Raw genomic sequence first — 15262 nt, 5'->3', positions numbered from 1 at the left:
CCCTGTGATGGACTGGAGACCTGTCCAGGTGTCCCTGTGATGGACTGGAGACCTGTCCAGGTGTCCCTGTGATGGACTGGACACCTGTCCAGGTGCCCCTGTGATGGACTGGAGACATGTCCAGGGTGTCCCCTGCTGCACAGTGACTGCTGGACATGGGCACAAGTGACCCCCACAACCCAAAAAGGAAGAAGTAGGTAAAGATGACGGATGGATGGATGAATGGATGGATGGATGGATGGATGGGTCACCGTTGCAAGTGAACTCACACTCAGGGGCCGAGATGGGGCAGAGGCGGGGCAGCCAACCTGGGACCCGAAAGTCCCAGGTTCGATCCCCAGTACATGTCGTGGTGTCTCTGAGCAGGACACCGTATCCCCAGTTGCGCCATGGGCACTTTCAGTAACTGCCCACTGCTCCACCTGAGTGTATCCCAGGTGCAATGGTTTAAACGCAGAGAGCTTATTTCACCATTGCATGGGAACATACAATGATGACAACACATAACACATTATTTACAGAGGATTTGGTTTGAGGCCGGATGCCCAGCCTGACTCAATCTGGGCTTGAACCTCCAACCTCAGGGATAAACTGCATCACTGACCACTGAGCTACCACAGCTGTCTGTCCAGAAATGTACAGTAAAGATTTTTTTAACAAAGTTCTGAGGCGTCACGATAGAAAAAGAGGGTGAGCATGAGCGGGGGAACAAATGGGAGCCTGGGGTAAAGCTGTAAGGAGTAAATACTGGTTTCAACCTATAATTCAGGCAACAGGTCAATTATCATGAATATGAACGAGACAGGATCAATGCACTAACAGGTAAATAAAACGGAGTGTGGGGGAGGTAAGACGAGAGATGGAAGGAAGGAAACAAGATAAAGAAAGGCCTGACAATGGCAGTTTTATTTCTTTATTTCTTTATTTTAGGTCAAATTAACCTTTAAACTTGATCTTTCAAGTCTACCACTATAATCCACAGCAACCATCGCTCCCATCATTATCACTTATACAGATGATTAAATCTACAGCTGCAGGAGTTTATTTTCCAGAGGTGTTCTTTGTCTCATCTATTCTGCATCCATTATTGTCCCAGCTGCTAGCACATCAATGTTTTGATAGCCTCAATTATTTATGCACGAGCAAACAAAGAAAATGTTACATTAATTATAATCCACATACATCTGTGAATCAACGAGCTAGATTCCTCTCCTCTGATGTTCAAAGGGGTTTTTCATATTTAGTTCTGTGGTTTAGCACCAGGATGAAGGAGTTCAGTTTTAGATTCAGCAGCACTACTTATTAATGCAAACAGACTTTGTTATTGAGCACGTGCACTTTAATTTCAAGGTTTCTGGTCCTGCAGCTCCAAGCAGATCTTAAAGTCTGAAACAGACACAACTATAGATCTACACTTGAAATTATGAAAAAAAAAAAATCAGCTCTCGTTATTTTTTAATTAACTATTTTCATACAAACCACAAGTGGATTTTGTTTTTCTCATCAAAAATAAAATGTACTTCTCCAAATAATTTAAAATGTCATACCAGCAGAGAAAAGGTCAAGATACAGAAAGTTAGCAAACCAAATTACAATTATAAAGTGGCATGAAACCTAATCCTGATGTGTTCAGAGCAAAGTTGCAACGTCAGAACTTATTAATATGAGACAGACAGCATGGACCTGTTTTATGAAAAAAAGACACACACACAGAATAAGTTGTCTGATCCATAAATATATTTTGCTAACTGGCACTCAAAATGAAGGTGAAATACTGAATAATTACAGAAAATAACATTGCATCAGCTCCTCCTTGAATCGCCACCGTATCGTGGTGGAGGAGTTTGTGTGCCTGAATGATCCTAGGAGCTCTGCTGTCTGTAGGGACACCCGAGGCAGACTGGTTCTGGGTGACAGGTCAGACAAAGAGCGATTCCAAAGACTCTTAGGGAAATGAAACAGCAAGGAACTCTGTGTCCCTTGCCCAGATGTGGGTTACCAGGGACCACTCTGGAGCCAGGTCTGGGAGAGGGGCTTTTCGGTGAGCGCCTGGTGACTGGGTCTCTACCCATGGGGCCCGGTCAGGCTCAGCCCGAATGACCAACATGGGTTTGCCTTCCTGTGGGCCCACCACCGGCAGGAGGAGCCATATAAGTCGGGTGCATGACTCCATGGGTAGTGGCTGAAGGTGGGGACCTTGGCGCTCTGACCATGGCTTACCAAAGCTGGCTCTTGGGACATGGAATGTGACCTTTCTGGTGGGGGAGGAGTCTGAGCTTGTGCGTGAGGTTGAGAGGTACCAACTAGATCTAGTTGGGATCACCTCGACACAAAGCACGGGCTCTGGAATCGATCTCCTTGAGAGGGGCTGGACCTTATTCCACTCTGAAGTTGTCCATGATGAGAGGCGTCAAGCTGGTGTGGGTCTACTCTTAGTCCCTTCACTTGCCACCTGTGTGTTGGAGAAGAGATTAGAAGAGAGGGAAGTTTCTCTGCGCCTTCAGGTGGGGGGACGGGCTCTGACTGTTGTTTGTGCCTATGCACCGAACCGCAGTTCAGAGTGTCCACCTTTCTTGGAGTCCTTGGTGGGGGTGCTGGTAGGTGCACCAAGTGGGGACTTCTTTATTCTACAAGGGGACTTCAATGCCCACGTGGGTAATGACAGTGTGACCTGGAGAGGCGTTATTGGGAGGAATGGCCTCTCTGGTCTGAACCTGAGAGGGTTCTGTTGTTGTCAAGTGGTGCGAGAGCTTGGTTCTCATTGCTGGCAGTAAGTCAGACCGCTTCAGGGTGGGAGTTGGACTCTGTCAGGACTGCCCATTGTCACCGATTCTGTTCACAACTTTTATGGACAGAATTTCTTGGTGCAGCTGGGGGGGGTGGGGTGGGGGGGTGGCGGGTTTCCAGTTCAGTGGCCTCAGGATTTCATCTCTGCTCTTTGCAGATGATGTAGTTCTGTTAGCGTCATCGTGCCATGACCTTCAGCTCTCACTGGAGCGGTTCGCAGCCAAGTGTGAAGCGGCTGGGATAAGAATCAGCACCTCCAAATCTGAGGCCATGGTCCTGAACCGGAAAAGGGTGGATTGTTCTCTTCAGGTTGAGGGTGAGGTTCTGCCTCATGTGGAGGAGTTCACTTATCTCAGGGTTTTGTTCATGAGTGACGGAAGAATGGAGCATGAGATTGGCAGATGGAGTGGTGCAGCGTCTGCAGTATTGTGGACTCTGTACCGGCCCGTTGTGGTGAAGAGGGAGCTGAACTGTAAGACAAAGCTCTCTGTTAACCGGTCAGTCTACGTTCCTCCCCTCACCTCTGGTCATGAACTCTGAGTAGAGACTGAAATAATGAGATTGTGGATATAGGAGGTTGAAATGAGTTTCCTCTGCAGGGTAGCTGGACTCTCCCTTAGAGACAGGGTGAGAAGCTCAGTTATCTGGGAGAGACTTGGAGTAGAACCGCTGCTCCTCCACCTCCAGAGAAGCCAGTTGAGGTGGTTCGGGCATCTGGTAAGGATGCTCTCTGGACGCCTCCCTAGGGAGGTGCTTCTGGCATGTCTGACTGGGAGGAGACCCCGGGGAAGATCCAGGACACACTGGAGAATCTATGTCTCTCAGTTGGTCTGGGAACGCCTTGGAATCCTCCTAGAAGAGCTGGAAGAGGCTGTGGAAAGAGAGGTCTGGACCTCCCTGCTCAAGATGCTGCCCCTGAGACCTGAGTCCATAACAAGAGGAAGATGATGGATGGAACACTGCATCAGTCTTCTACAGGATTAGGAATATTTAAAAACCATTATTGCTCAAAATAACAATAACTAAAGTTCCAACAATTTTCAGTCAGGTCATTTGGACAGTTTTTTTTTTTTTCTGAAACGTTTCACCTTCCATCCAGAAGGCTTCATCAGTCAAGGAAGCGCACAACACAAAACTGATTCTTCCCCCAACAGCTTACTTCAAAGTGGAACAAACCAGTTATGTTGGTGCTAAGATGGTGTCTTTGGCACGCCCCCTCCTCTGTCGCCGGCCCTCTCCCTCGTCAACATTCATGTCAAACTGGTTCAAAACCAAAAAAGTCCATGCTCAACAATCCAGGTACACAATCCAATGATTTTCAGTCAGATCATCTGGACAGTTTCCAAACTAAAGTGATTTAGTAAAATAGAACTGCACTGACTTTAAGACTAAAAAAATCAAGCAATTAAACAGAAACCCTCCAAAAGCTCTTAATAAGTTGTCAACATGAACTTTAATAAGTCAAAGCTCTTTTCAGTGACGTGGGCTTGCACCTCATTGGAAATAAGTAAAATAAGTTGTTTGGAAAACATCATTTTATTAAAAACAGTAAAACTAAACTCTTTAAACCTCAGGTGCATCCCTTTGGAAAGCTGCGCCCAGTGATCCACGTTCACTTTCATTCAGACATTTTCTAGATCAGATCTAACGATGAAGACAAAGGGCTGAAATAGTTTTAACCAGAGCATTTAGAAACTTTGCAGGTGCAGAATGAAACGTGTTTCGCACCACGCTCAAATTTTAACACGAAGTCTGAAAATTAGCTGCGGCGTCTCCAGTTCTAAAGAAACGTCACTAACAGAAACCTGACGGCTGAAGGAGCAACGAGGCAGGAGAGCCGGTTCCTCAAGAACCGTCTGCACAGAAACTCCTCGTTCTTTTAGTCGTTTAAAGTGAAACGTTGTCACGGACAGACTGAACAATCCATTTGATTTCAATTAACCTCCAGGTTAATTTCACTTCCTGTTTGCTTTTCCTTCTCGTCTCCACCGTGCACCAAACGTTGTCTGATCAGCTCCGCTTCTTCACTGAAAAAGCAAAAGAGGCCTCAGGTAATTAAATGAAGGAGGAAGCTGACAGGGAGGGTGCTTTCATTAATCTTTCTCTTTCCGAGCCTCATTGTCTGTTTCTTACTCCCTTCTTCTTTTTATTTTTAAAGCTAACTGAAAGGCAGAGATCAGAGGAAGCTGTGGCTCATATCGATTTGCACCTCTAAAGGTGCGGTCAGATCTTCTGCACCAGCCATCCATCTCGCTGCTGCTTTCACTTTTTGGCTCTCGTGGTTTGACTCCTCTTTTGCTCTTTATTTTTCCTGAACCTCAGCTGAACGATGGAAAAATAATTTTTCCTGTAGGTGTATTTGTTGACAGTCGGTGGTTCTGAAAGAACTCTTGTTAATCAGGAGTTAAAGTTCACGACCGCTGAGCTCCTTCTCATAGAAACACTCATCTTCACCGAGGTGTCAAGTGGATGGAGCGACTCCTCCAAACATTTTCCTCTCATACTGAAAACGACCTGACGCTCTCATTTATGCAGCGTCATTCATTGTCACAAATCAATAACAACCTCCCCCCCCCCCCCCCCAAAAAAAGAACACAAAGTTAACATCTGTTTTTAACTTTGTCCGCGCTCAGTAAGCTCTTGTTTTAGCCCGACAAGCTGATGAAATGAAAAATTGATTGGGATCAATACTGCTATTGGCTGGAGCAGAGTGTGGTCTATTTGATCAATATGTGAACAGCGTGTGAGCCGACCGTTTCCTGTTGATGACAATCAATACACTGGGTTTGCAAATACCAGGCTTCGTTTAATTGTGATCAGATCTGTTCACATCTTTACGTCAAACATTCGAGGAGGAAAATATGAAAAAAACAATCAAACCTAAACGACTGTTGACAAGATTCAGTTTGTAAACATTTTATTTGTTTATGAAAACACTAATAAAGATAAAAAAAGATCAATAAAGATCAATAAAGATCAATAAAGATCAATAAAGGTATCAATAAAGCCAAATCTTAAGGAATAAATTGTAATGTCCCATTTCAGAAAGTTGAATTTGATTGGAACAGAAGCAAAACAAAAAGAAACAAATAAAAAGAGACAGAATGCAACATTTTAGATATACCAGTTATTTTTAATTATAAACAGTCAAATCATCAACATTCCACCTCCTTCAAGTTACCCACTGCAGAAATAACTAATAATTGTAGTGAGTAAATATTATTGACTTAGACCAATGGATCAATTCACAAAATCGTCATTTTGATTCAAAACACAACTATAACACAATAAAAATAAGATTTTCATTAAACGGAACGTTTTCTTTCTAGATGAAGCAGTTATGTGAGAGTTTAATAAATCTGAGCTTGGTCAATCTTTTGGGCTGATTGTTTATTTTACTCAGAATGAGTGTGGACTGCACCTATACAGCTCCTTTCTATCTATTCAAGACACTCAAAGCTCTTTACAACAACCTGTGCCTCATTTACCCGTTCATGCAACACTCTATACATCTATACAAAGAATAACCAGTGCTTTGTTATATTCAAACACAGAATAATCCCAGTTATGAATATGAAATATGATCCATTTTACTGTTTGGATTGGTCAAACTGGTTTTATTCTGTAAAAGTTAATTTGTTTTGTGTAGCGATCGTCAGATTGACTTGAATTCAATGACTTTCAGTGAAATATTGCACATGAATTAGTTAATATAACTTGTGTGTTGCTCCTATCAAATCATTGAAACGATCTGAGACAAGATGGATTTAACTAAACCAGCAGAAAATATTTTATACATTCGACAAAACATTAAATTTAAGTTCAATCAACCCAATTCAACTGTTAAATTGAGGTAATCCTCAGTTACCTCGGAATGAAGAAGTCCTTTGGATGAAGGACGAAATGTCTAAAAAAAAAAAGAATCCATCCAGATGAACTGACTTAACTTTGTTGGATTATTTACCTGGATTATTGGGCATGAACTTTGGTTTGGTGGTAATCCTGAACTAAGCTTTAATTGTTACACATAAACAACATAAATGATTAGAAATCAATATAACTGTGTGGTAAAATGATAAAAGCATGTTTTTATTGAACAATATACTGTTTTGAGTTTATGATTCAAATAGACATCCGTCCATCATCATCTTTACCCGCTTCTTCCTTTACGGGTCGCGGGGGTCAATGGTGCCCATGTCCAGCTGTCACTGTGTGAGAGACAGGGGACACCTGGACAGGTCTCCAGTCCATCACAGGGACACCTGGACAGGTCTCCAGTCCATCACAGGGACACATAGAGACAAACGAGACAAACAACCATTCATCTAGGGACAATTCAGAGTTACCATCAGTCTAACATGAATGTTTTTGTCTGTGGGAGGAAACTGGAGCACCTGGAGAAAAGCCACGCAGCACGGAGAGAACATGCAGACTCCTCCCAGAATGGTCCCCAGACCGGGATTTGAACCAGCAACCTTCTTGCTGAGAGGCAGCAGCTGTACCGACTGAGCCACCGTGCTGCCCTCAAATAGAACCAACAAGAATAAATCTTTTGCCAAAGTGAAACAATAAGTTTATGTGGAAGAAACACATGATCCACACGTGGGTTGTGTTTTGATACTTTGCAGTAAAGTGACTTGAAATAATCCGTTTACAACAGAAATTATGATCTGAAGAACTTTTCATGTAGAAAAGAGTTTTAATTTGAGGCTCACAGAATGATCATTTAAATACCAGCTTAGTCACTTTCCTGTTTTTTTTTTAAAGAAGTCAATTATTAATTATTATTCATTTGTTGCATAAAATGGATAATCCTAATTCTTGTCTCTAATTTCATTTGAATGTTCATATTTGTTGTAATCCTCATGTTATTCTGAATCCACACATGGGATTCATTCATGCCAGGCTGGTCGTCAGACGTGTCCCTGGAGATTTCAGTCCCATCATTTCTGTGGACAGTGTTGTAAATGAATCAAGATCCATTTAAAACAAGATGTTTGCTCTGAAACATGGAATCAGCTCCATAAATGTAATGTACTGCTCTAAGAGAACTTGCCTCTGTGTAATGGACAGCTCTGGTCAAATCAGTCATTGGATTAGCTTTCACAGAATAATTTAGAGAAGTGGCTCTTGTCATGTTGTAGACTCAATTGTTCTAAGCTCTTGTTAGTGAACATTACTGGGAAAAGAAATGACATACATTAACTTTATTTTGCACATCCATTATTAAGATTTTTCATCCCAACCTTTTGATTAGTTTTTTTGTTTTTGCATCTATGTCTGCTGCACTGTTGGTCCAGCTGGAGCCGCCTGATGAAAAACGAGGATTCTGTTTTAAATAAAACTTGTGGATTTATGCGCGTGCTCTTTGGGTGGTGGAATAAAGGAGTGTGTCCTACCAGAGCTGAAAAAAGAAAAGTGCTGCTCGTGTGGAGAACTGTTGCTTCTAAAAAGACATGACCTGCTTTGATTTCCTCTGTGTGAAAATAGAATTCAGAAACCTCAAGTCTGAGAAATGGAATTAAGGGTTTAAATTAAAGCCCACCTACATAAAACACACTCATGGCGCAGAGCTCTTGATCGTGGCAGAAAAACTGCCTCCAATAATGTCCTGGTAATCAGGTTCTGTCCTCAGAATTCTTTATTTCACATTAATAGAACTGTTTTTATAATCATCTTCACATCGTCTCTTAAAGAAAGGCACATGTATTTTACCCAGAACTCACCTTGGACTACAAGACGTCCTTGAGCTGTCCTGCGGACGCGAGTTCCTGGTTTGTTCGCAGCACACACGTAGACCCCCGAGTGCTGCACGCCAACGTCTGAGATCATCAGGTTCCCCGTGCCCAGAACCTGAATTCCCTCCACCCCAATGGGCCGACCGTCTAATCAGGTGAGAGAGAAGTTGACAAAATTAGGGCAACAAAAAAAGGCCAGGTGTGCACGTGTGCAGCTCGTGTCAGGGATTAACAGGTGTTTGTTTTGAGGATTAGAGTGAGATTAAAATACAGGCTAAATTTAATGCATTAATTCCACGGGAAGCTGACAGACACGGTGCTATTTCTGTCCCTCAAGGATGCAGCGTTTCCTGTGAGCGATGCAGCGAATTCTAATGTGCCGAAGCTTCTGATGCAACAAGCAGCAGGAAGGTCACGGAGGTTTGGTTTGCTCTGAGCGCATGCACAGCGCCGCCGCTTTCTCATTTCTGTCAGCAGATACGTAGAACAAACCGCTTGTTTATGCATTTAACATGATTTTAGCTTCTCCTTTGAGAGTACCATTTATTAAAACATAAGGAGAAAAGTTTTGGTACATTCATTTTAGAATATTTAGTTTTTTAACAGAGAAGCTTCAGCTGCTCTGGGAGCAGAAACTTTGGCTGCTACTTGTCCTCTGTTTCCTTACACAATCCCTGTTTCTGCTCTCGCTGCAATTACACGATAAGCTCAGACTTTGCTGCGCCTCCATGTCTGTGGTGTCAAACCCAACATGACTTCAGTCTGCTCTCATATTAGCTCTGGGGCCAAGGGGCAATCTAATCCCATCTACAAAGTACCACTTCCATCTGCAGCTGGATGGTCCACACCTGATGTGTTAAAAGGTGGTGGTGGTGTGGGGGATGTTGTCAGACGCATGCAGAGACAACAGCACGGGTCAAAAGCCGTACAGGTAATATTTTATTATTTATTAACCTTTATTTAATAATGTGCAGTGGTGGCTGAATGCTGAGTCACATTTATGTTATCCTGCGTTCTTTGCTACTGAAATACTTCCAAATATTTGTGGTTTTAATTTACCAGTCATGAATCAACATGTTTGTCTTGATTGGGAAAAATGTGCTATGACTTCATGTTTTTTGAATTATTTCTCTTTCTTTACAAACATTTTCTTCAAATAAATAGAGTATATTGAGATCTATATAATTTTTCAAAACACAGTTGTCTGAACCTTTCTCGGGCACACGTGCTCTTTGTCGTCTCTTCACTACTAACTTTTAGCTACTGTGTTGCTCTGTTTAGATTGAAGCTACAATTTAACTCATTTTACAAGTTTTTGCAAAAGTTTGACCAATTTTAGTTTTTTAGCAACTGTTTTGTTAATTACATGTCTTTGATGGTGGCAGTCTTCAGGCAGGTCCATATTAATTGGATTTACGATAACTGGTTCCTGCTTTTTGGATTTGGCTGGTTGCTGGTTTTATCTACAGTCAAGGAAGTCGTCGGCAGCAAATTTGGACCCGATCACGCTGCTTGCCTTTATGATGGCTTGGTTCGTGCCTTGAGTACCCAGACTCAAATGCTTTGGGTTGAATGGATCAGATCTTGGGGGTTTTACTCAGTAACGTTCCATCAGTGTGGCCATGTAATTTGGACATTTCAGAACCGAGTGGACCAAACACAGACTCAAGGTTGATGTAATTAAGTTCTGCCTGTCCCCAAAACAATTGTGTGTTTATCTGAATTTAGCTTCCTTGACTGGTCTTGAAGGCCATCTTATCTGAATTCACCTGGAGAACATGTGATCTGACGTTCACCACCCCCTCCCTGAGGAATTTCCAACTGATAACCAGATGAACCAGCTGAATAAACTTGGGTCATCATTTCAGGTCTCTTGGATTCTCATAGACGTTATTCTTGGCCATTCCTCGACATCCCTCGAGAATGTTTATGGATCTCACTGGAGGACATTGATTGATTATTACATCCTATCAGAACTCTTACAGTGACCTCGAGAGCATCTATGAACATTCTCACCGCTCTCTCGTCTCCCCCCTCTGCAGAATGTCTACGTCACTATGTGCTTGTTTGTGCGAGGTGTTTTTTAATATCAGGTTTTTTGTCTCAGACAGAAAAAAAAGTCTGATAGGAATTTTTTTTCACCTCCAACTCCAACATGTGTCCAGTTAACCACTGTTTTTGTCTGTCCAAACAGGTCTCACTTGTAAATGAGTCTTTGAGGCTCATTGTGATTTATCTGTTTAAATAAAGATTGAATGAACTGTCTCCAGGGTAAGTGAGGTGTTAAAGATGTCTGCCAGCACCTCACAGAACTGATCAGCACATTCTTTCAGCGCCTTCCTGGGATGTTGTCTGGGCCAGTTGCTTTGTGAGGGTTAATCCTCCTGAAGGTCCTCTTCACTTGGGCTGAGATCATGCTGAGAAGCACTTCTTCAGGTGATGAGGTGAGTCTGGTGCTGGGTGGTCTGTTTGGGTCTTCAAAGCGTGCGTAGAACTTGTTGAGGGCATCGGGCAGAGATGGGTCTTTGGGGCCTTGTTCACTCCTGCCTTTATAATCTGTTATACACTAAAAGTCCCTCCACATGCTCCGTGGGTCTTGGGAGGTGAATTGACCCTCAATCCTCTTTGCATCTGTGGCCTTGGCCGTCTTAATACCAGCAACCAGCTATTTTCTTGTTCTTCTCAGCTCCTGTGAGTTCCCAGACCTGAAGGCAGTGTTCCTGGCTTCCAGCAGGGTGTGAACCTCTGCATTCAGCCAAGGCTTCTTGTTGGGTAACTTTTAACATATCTGATGGTGACGTCATCAGTACATTAGGACATTTTATAAAACCATATAAAATGAAAACGTAAGGAAGAAATTATATAAAAACTAAACAAAAACAGCTACATTATAAAGTGATATATATTTTTTTTCATTTAGCCTTTATTTATCCAGGTTAGTCTCATTGAGCCACGAGAACTCATTTTCAAGAGAGACCTGTTAAGGGAGCACATGGTGGGGGTTAAGGGCCTTGCTCATGGGCCCAGAGTGGGGCGAATGAGGGTGGGGGTAAGTGTGAGTGTTTCACCTACCCCACCCACAATTTTTGATGTTGTCGGGGCCGGGGCGTGAACTGGCGATCTTCGGATCACAAGCCCACCTCTCTAACCTCTGCGCCACCACTCCCCATATATAAAATACTAAAAACAGGAACATGTCTGAGATGTTTTCTCCAGGAACTTAACAGATGTTTGAAGTCACTTAGAGAGGTCAAAGGTCGAGAGCTTCAGATCTTTTTACAAGATATTCCAGGAAACAGGAGCAGAGTAGAAGGCCCTTTTGTCTAGTTCAGTCCTCACTGAGGGAACACTGCAGGTAATGATGTCCTGAGAGCGCACGCTGTAGCTGCACTCACACAGAGACATGTAGGAGGAGATGTATGAAGGCAGCAGACCAGGAAGTGATTTAAAGATGAAAATGTACCAGTGAGAGAGTCTGTGTGAAGTTAATGGTGACCAGTTAACCAGTGAATACTGGGTGCAGTGGTGGGTACGGTAGTTACAGCCAGTTATGAATCTTAGTGCACCATGATAGACAGCATCCAACATCTGCAGCATCCAACATCTGCAGCATCCAACATCTGCAGCATCCAACATCTGCAGGGTTCTTGTAGGAGCGTTCATGTAAATAATGTCACCGTAATCAATGGAGGGAAGGAAAGTCACAGATACAAGGTGTTTCCTAACATTCAGGGTTAGACAGGATCTGTTTCTGAAAAAGAAACCCAGTTTAACTTTCAGTTTCTTTATCAAGTTTTCCACGTGAAGCTTAAAAGAGAGATGTGAGTCGACCAAGATACCCAAATATTTATAGGAATCAACAAACTCAATGGGGACACCATTTGAGGATAAGATCAGAGAAAGAACTGCTGGGACCAACTTCCTGTTTGAAAAATGCATCCCTTTGGTTTTGTCGGCATTTAGGACAAGTTTGAGGTGGAACAAATCTATCTGGATGTTGTTAAATGCAGATTTCAAAAGCTGGAACGCCTTATCAGCTGTTTTAACTCGACAACAAACAACTGTGTCATCAGCATAGAAATGTAAAGATGCATCAATGATGCTCTGACCTACATTACCTACGTAAATTGTAAAGAGGGTGGGTCCTAAGACTGAGCCTTGTGGTACACCATTGCTAATTGTTAAATAACTGGAGGAAGTACCATTATGTTGAAGACATCGTATAATTTTATCTTTTATCTAGAATGATCTAAATTTAGTTTTTAGCTATTATTCTGCTACATTTAGGAAATGTTTTGCTATATTTACCTTTCAGCTACCATTTGGAAATTAAATCCTTTAGCAACAATTGTGCCTTTTTAGCTTTAGACTAACTACTTTTGTATCTTGTAGCTACTTTTTTTATTGTAGCTTTCAGTTATGGGTTTCCTAATTTTAGCTTTTTGCTACAGTTTTGCTCATTTAGGTTTTTAGTGCTTATTAAGCAAATTGAGCTTTTTATTGAAATTGGTCTAATTTTAGCTTTAAGCAATAATTTAGCTGATTTTAGCTTCTTGGCATGGTTTTGCTTGTTTCTGTTATGGTTGTTTTAACTTTAACTTTTCAGTTAAGTTCTTTCTGCATCAAAGTTCAGTAAAAAGTTTTATGTAATGTTCTCTCTAGTTATTCTTTGTATTAATAAATGACGAGACAAACAGTCAAGTCGTTCTGTTTAATTATTACTAATAAAATGTGTTTTATTGATGTTTCATTGAGCGTATGAAGAATCAACAATCTCTTTGTCTCGGTGATTAAAGTCCTAGTTAATTCTTTGTTGTTTTTTTCTGTATTTTTATTTTATGTGTCTCTTTTTCCTACCTTTCTTTCAGGCAGCCACTAATTCATTTAGTGTCACGAAAGAAGGAGCACAAAGCTAGCAGGCTGCGGTGCCGCTCAATGAACTGCAGCAAACTAACTGTGGCACTAAAGAGTGACTGATGTGAAACTATCAGATTCATTATCCAGCTTATCCCGGCCTTCCTGCCATAATCTAATACACACGAATCCCATCGTGTTAGCATTTCATTCTGCCAGCGTTGTGTAAGGCAATACTGTCAATCTGATTATGCCCGACTGCCCGGGAGGGGCAACAATTTACACTGGGAACAACAAATCAGACCGGATAATAGGTAAAGAAAACAGATTGAAAAATTGTTCGGGACAGACTTTGAGTGATGGTTAAGAAAACAAATTTGCATGCTGGGAGAAGAAGCTAATCGTATCTGCTTCAGCAGCTCGTAGCAGTTAGTCAGAGTGTGTCCGGTGCTTTGAAGGAGGTTCAGCTTCACGAGGAGCTGAAGCATGAATTCATCAGCTCCGATAAAGTTGAATGTTTTGCCCTCAGGCTTAATGCTGGAACCACTGACTCGTGAATACACAAAGATTTACTGTCTAAAACGTATTTTGTGTTCACATCTGCTTTACAGAGAGAACAACGTAACCCTGTGTGATTAGCAAGAGACAAACACAGGAGGACGCACAAAGTCCCTGAGATGTTACAAACGCTCTTCAGGACTGGACTTCAGCTTTTAGACAAAATCATCACTCCACCACGGTGGGTTGAAGAAAAGCTGCTCACCCAGTCTGCTCCAAGACACAATGGGCTGAGGGTATCCTGTAGCAACACACTCCAAGATGGCCGTCTGGTGAACAGTTAGGGTCAGGTTTTCTGGGCCAACCAGAATCACAGGTTCTTTGTAAACAGATGAGTGAGAACCTGCAGGAACAGCAAAGAGACTTTCAGAAGGAAGTGAGCGAGCGCGATGGTTCATCTTTGATTTTCTTCTGACATTGGTCCAGTATGATGTGTGTCTAACTATATTTGAGAAATACCCCCCCCCCCCCCCCCCAAAGACCTGTTTTCTAACAGCTTGATAAAAAATTCTGCTGAGAAGAAAAATGAGTGTCCCTGGGAGTGAAAACCAGCCAGGACCAACCTGAAACTGTCAGGAGCGCCTCAGCGCTGTGCTTCACTCCTGCACTGTTATGAGCCACGCAGCAGAACTTCCCACTGTCCTCCTCACGCACACCTGTGATCTGCAGAACACCTGTTGGTAGGAGAGTGTACCTGAAAGAGATAAAAACACATGAAAATGAGACACAAGTTCCAAATAAACTGTCACTAAATGCTGCAGAGTCGCCCACCTGTCATCTGCAGTGTCCACAGGATGGCTGTTCTTCTCCCAGCTGATGACCGGTTCTGGCAGGCCACGGATTTGACACTGGAATCTGGCCACGCCAGACTCCTCCGCGTGCACCGACTCTGGCTGGACGTGGAAGTCTGCCATGGCTGCAGAGAGGAGGAGGAGAATTTTAGGCCATAACATCACAAAACAGCAACAGAGGATGAAGCTCTGCAACAGATGGTGTGGTCCCCACAGAGTCCTGACCCCACCTTACACCACCCAGATGAGCTTACACCAAGATGCACAGGCAACTGAGACAGACTTTAAAAACACGTTTGGGCATAAAGCTTTTTATTTCAGTGGCCCTTAGTGAAGGCAGAGCAGTGAAAACAGCAGAAAATGGATGGACCTCTATTTGAACACCACTTAAAGAAAAGTCTTCAAAATGACCCAATATTCCTTAAAGGGCTGGACATCAGCCAGGCTTTTAAACTAACAACAGTTCATGCTGCGTAATGAGCATCGCATCCATCCATCCATCCATCCATCCATCCATCCATCCATCCATCCATC

General features: G+C 42.7%; 1 protein-coding gene across 1 annotated transcript in view; it reads right to left on the bottom strand.

Annotated features, from left to right (window-relative positions):
* LOC119427749 (immunoglobulin superfamily DCC subclass member 3) overlaps positions 1-15262 on the bottom strand; it is a 100469-nt gene that overhangs the window by 792 nt on the left and 84415 nt on the right. Inside the window, exons 2-5 of the mRNA XM_037695390.1 lie at positions 14709-14853; positions 14501-14631; positions 14143-14280; positions 8514-8672 (exon numbers count right to left, since the gene is read on the bottom strand). Coding sequence (XP_037551318.1) covers positions 8514-8672; positions 14143-14280; positions 14501-14631; positions 14709-14853 — 573 coding nt within the window. The remainder of the gene's footprint in view (positions 1-8513; positions 8673-14142; positions 14281-14500; positions 14632-14708; positions 14854-15262) is intronic.

The sequence above is a fragment of the Nematolebias whitei genome, chromosome 2, assembly GCF_014905685.2.
Source record: "Nematolebias whitei isolate Nwh7 chromosome 2, NemWhi1, whole genome shotgun sequence".
Lineage (NCBI taxonomy): Eukaryota > Metazoa > Chordata > Actinopteri > Cyprinodontiformes > Rivulidae > Nematolebias > Nematolebias whitei.
This window is presented reverse-complemented; position numbering and strand designations above follow the sequence as displayed.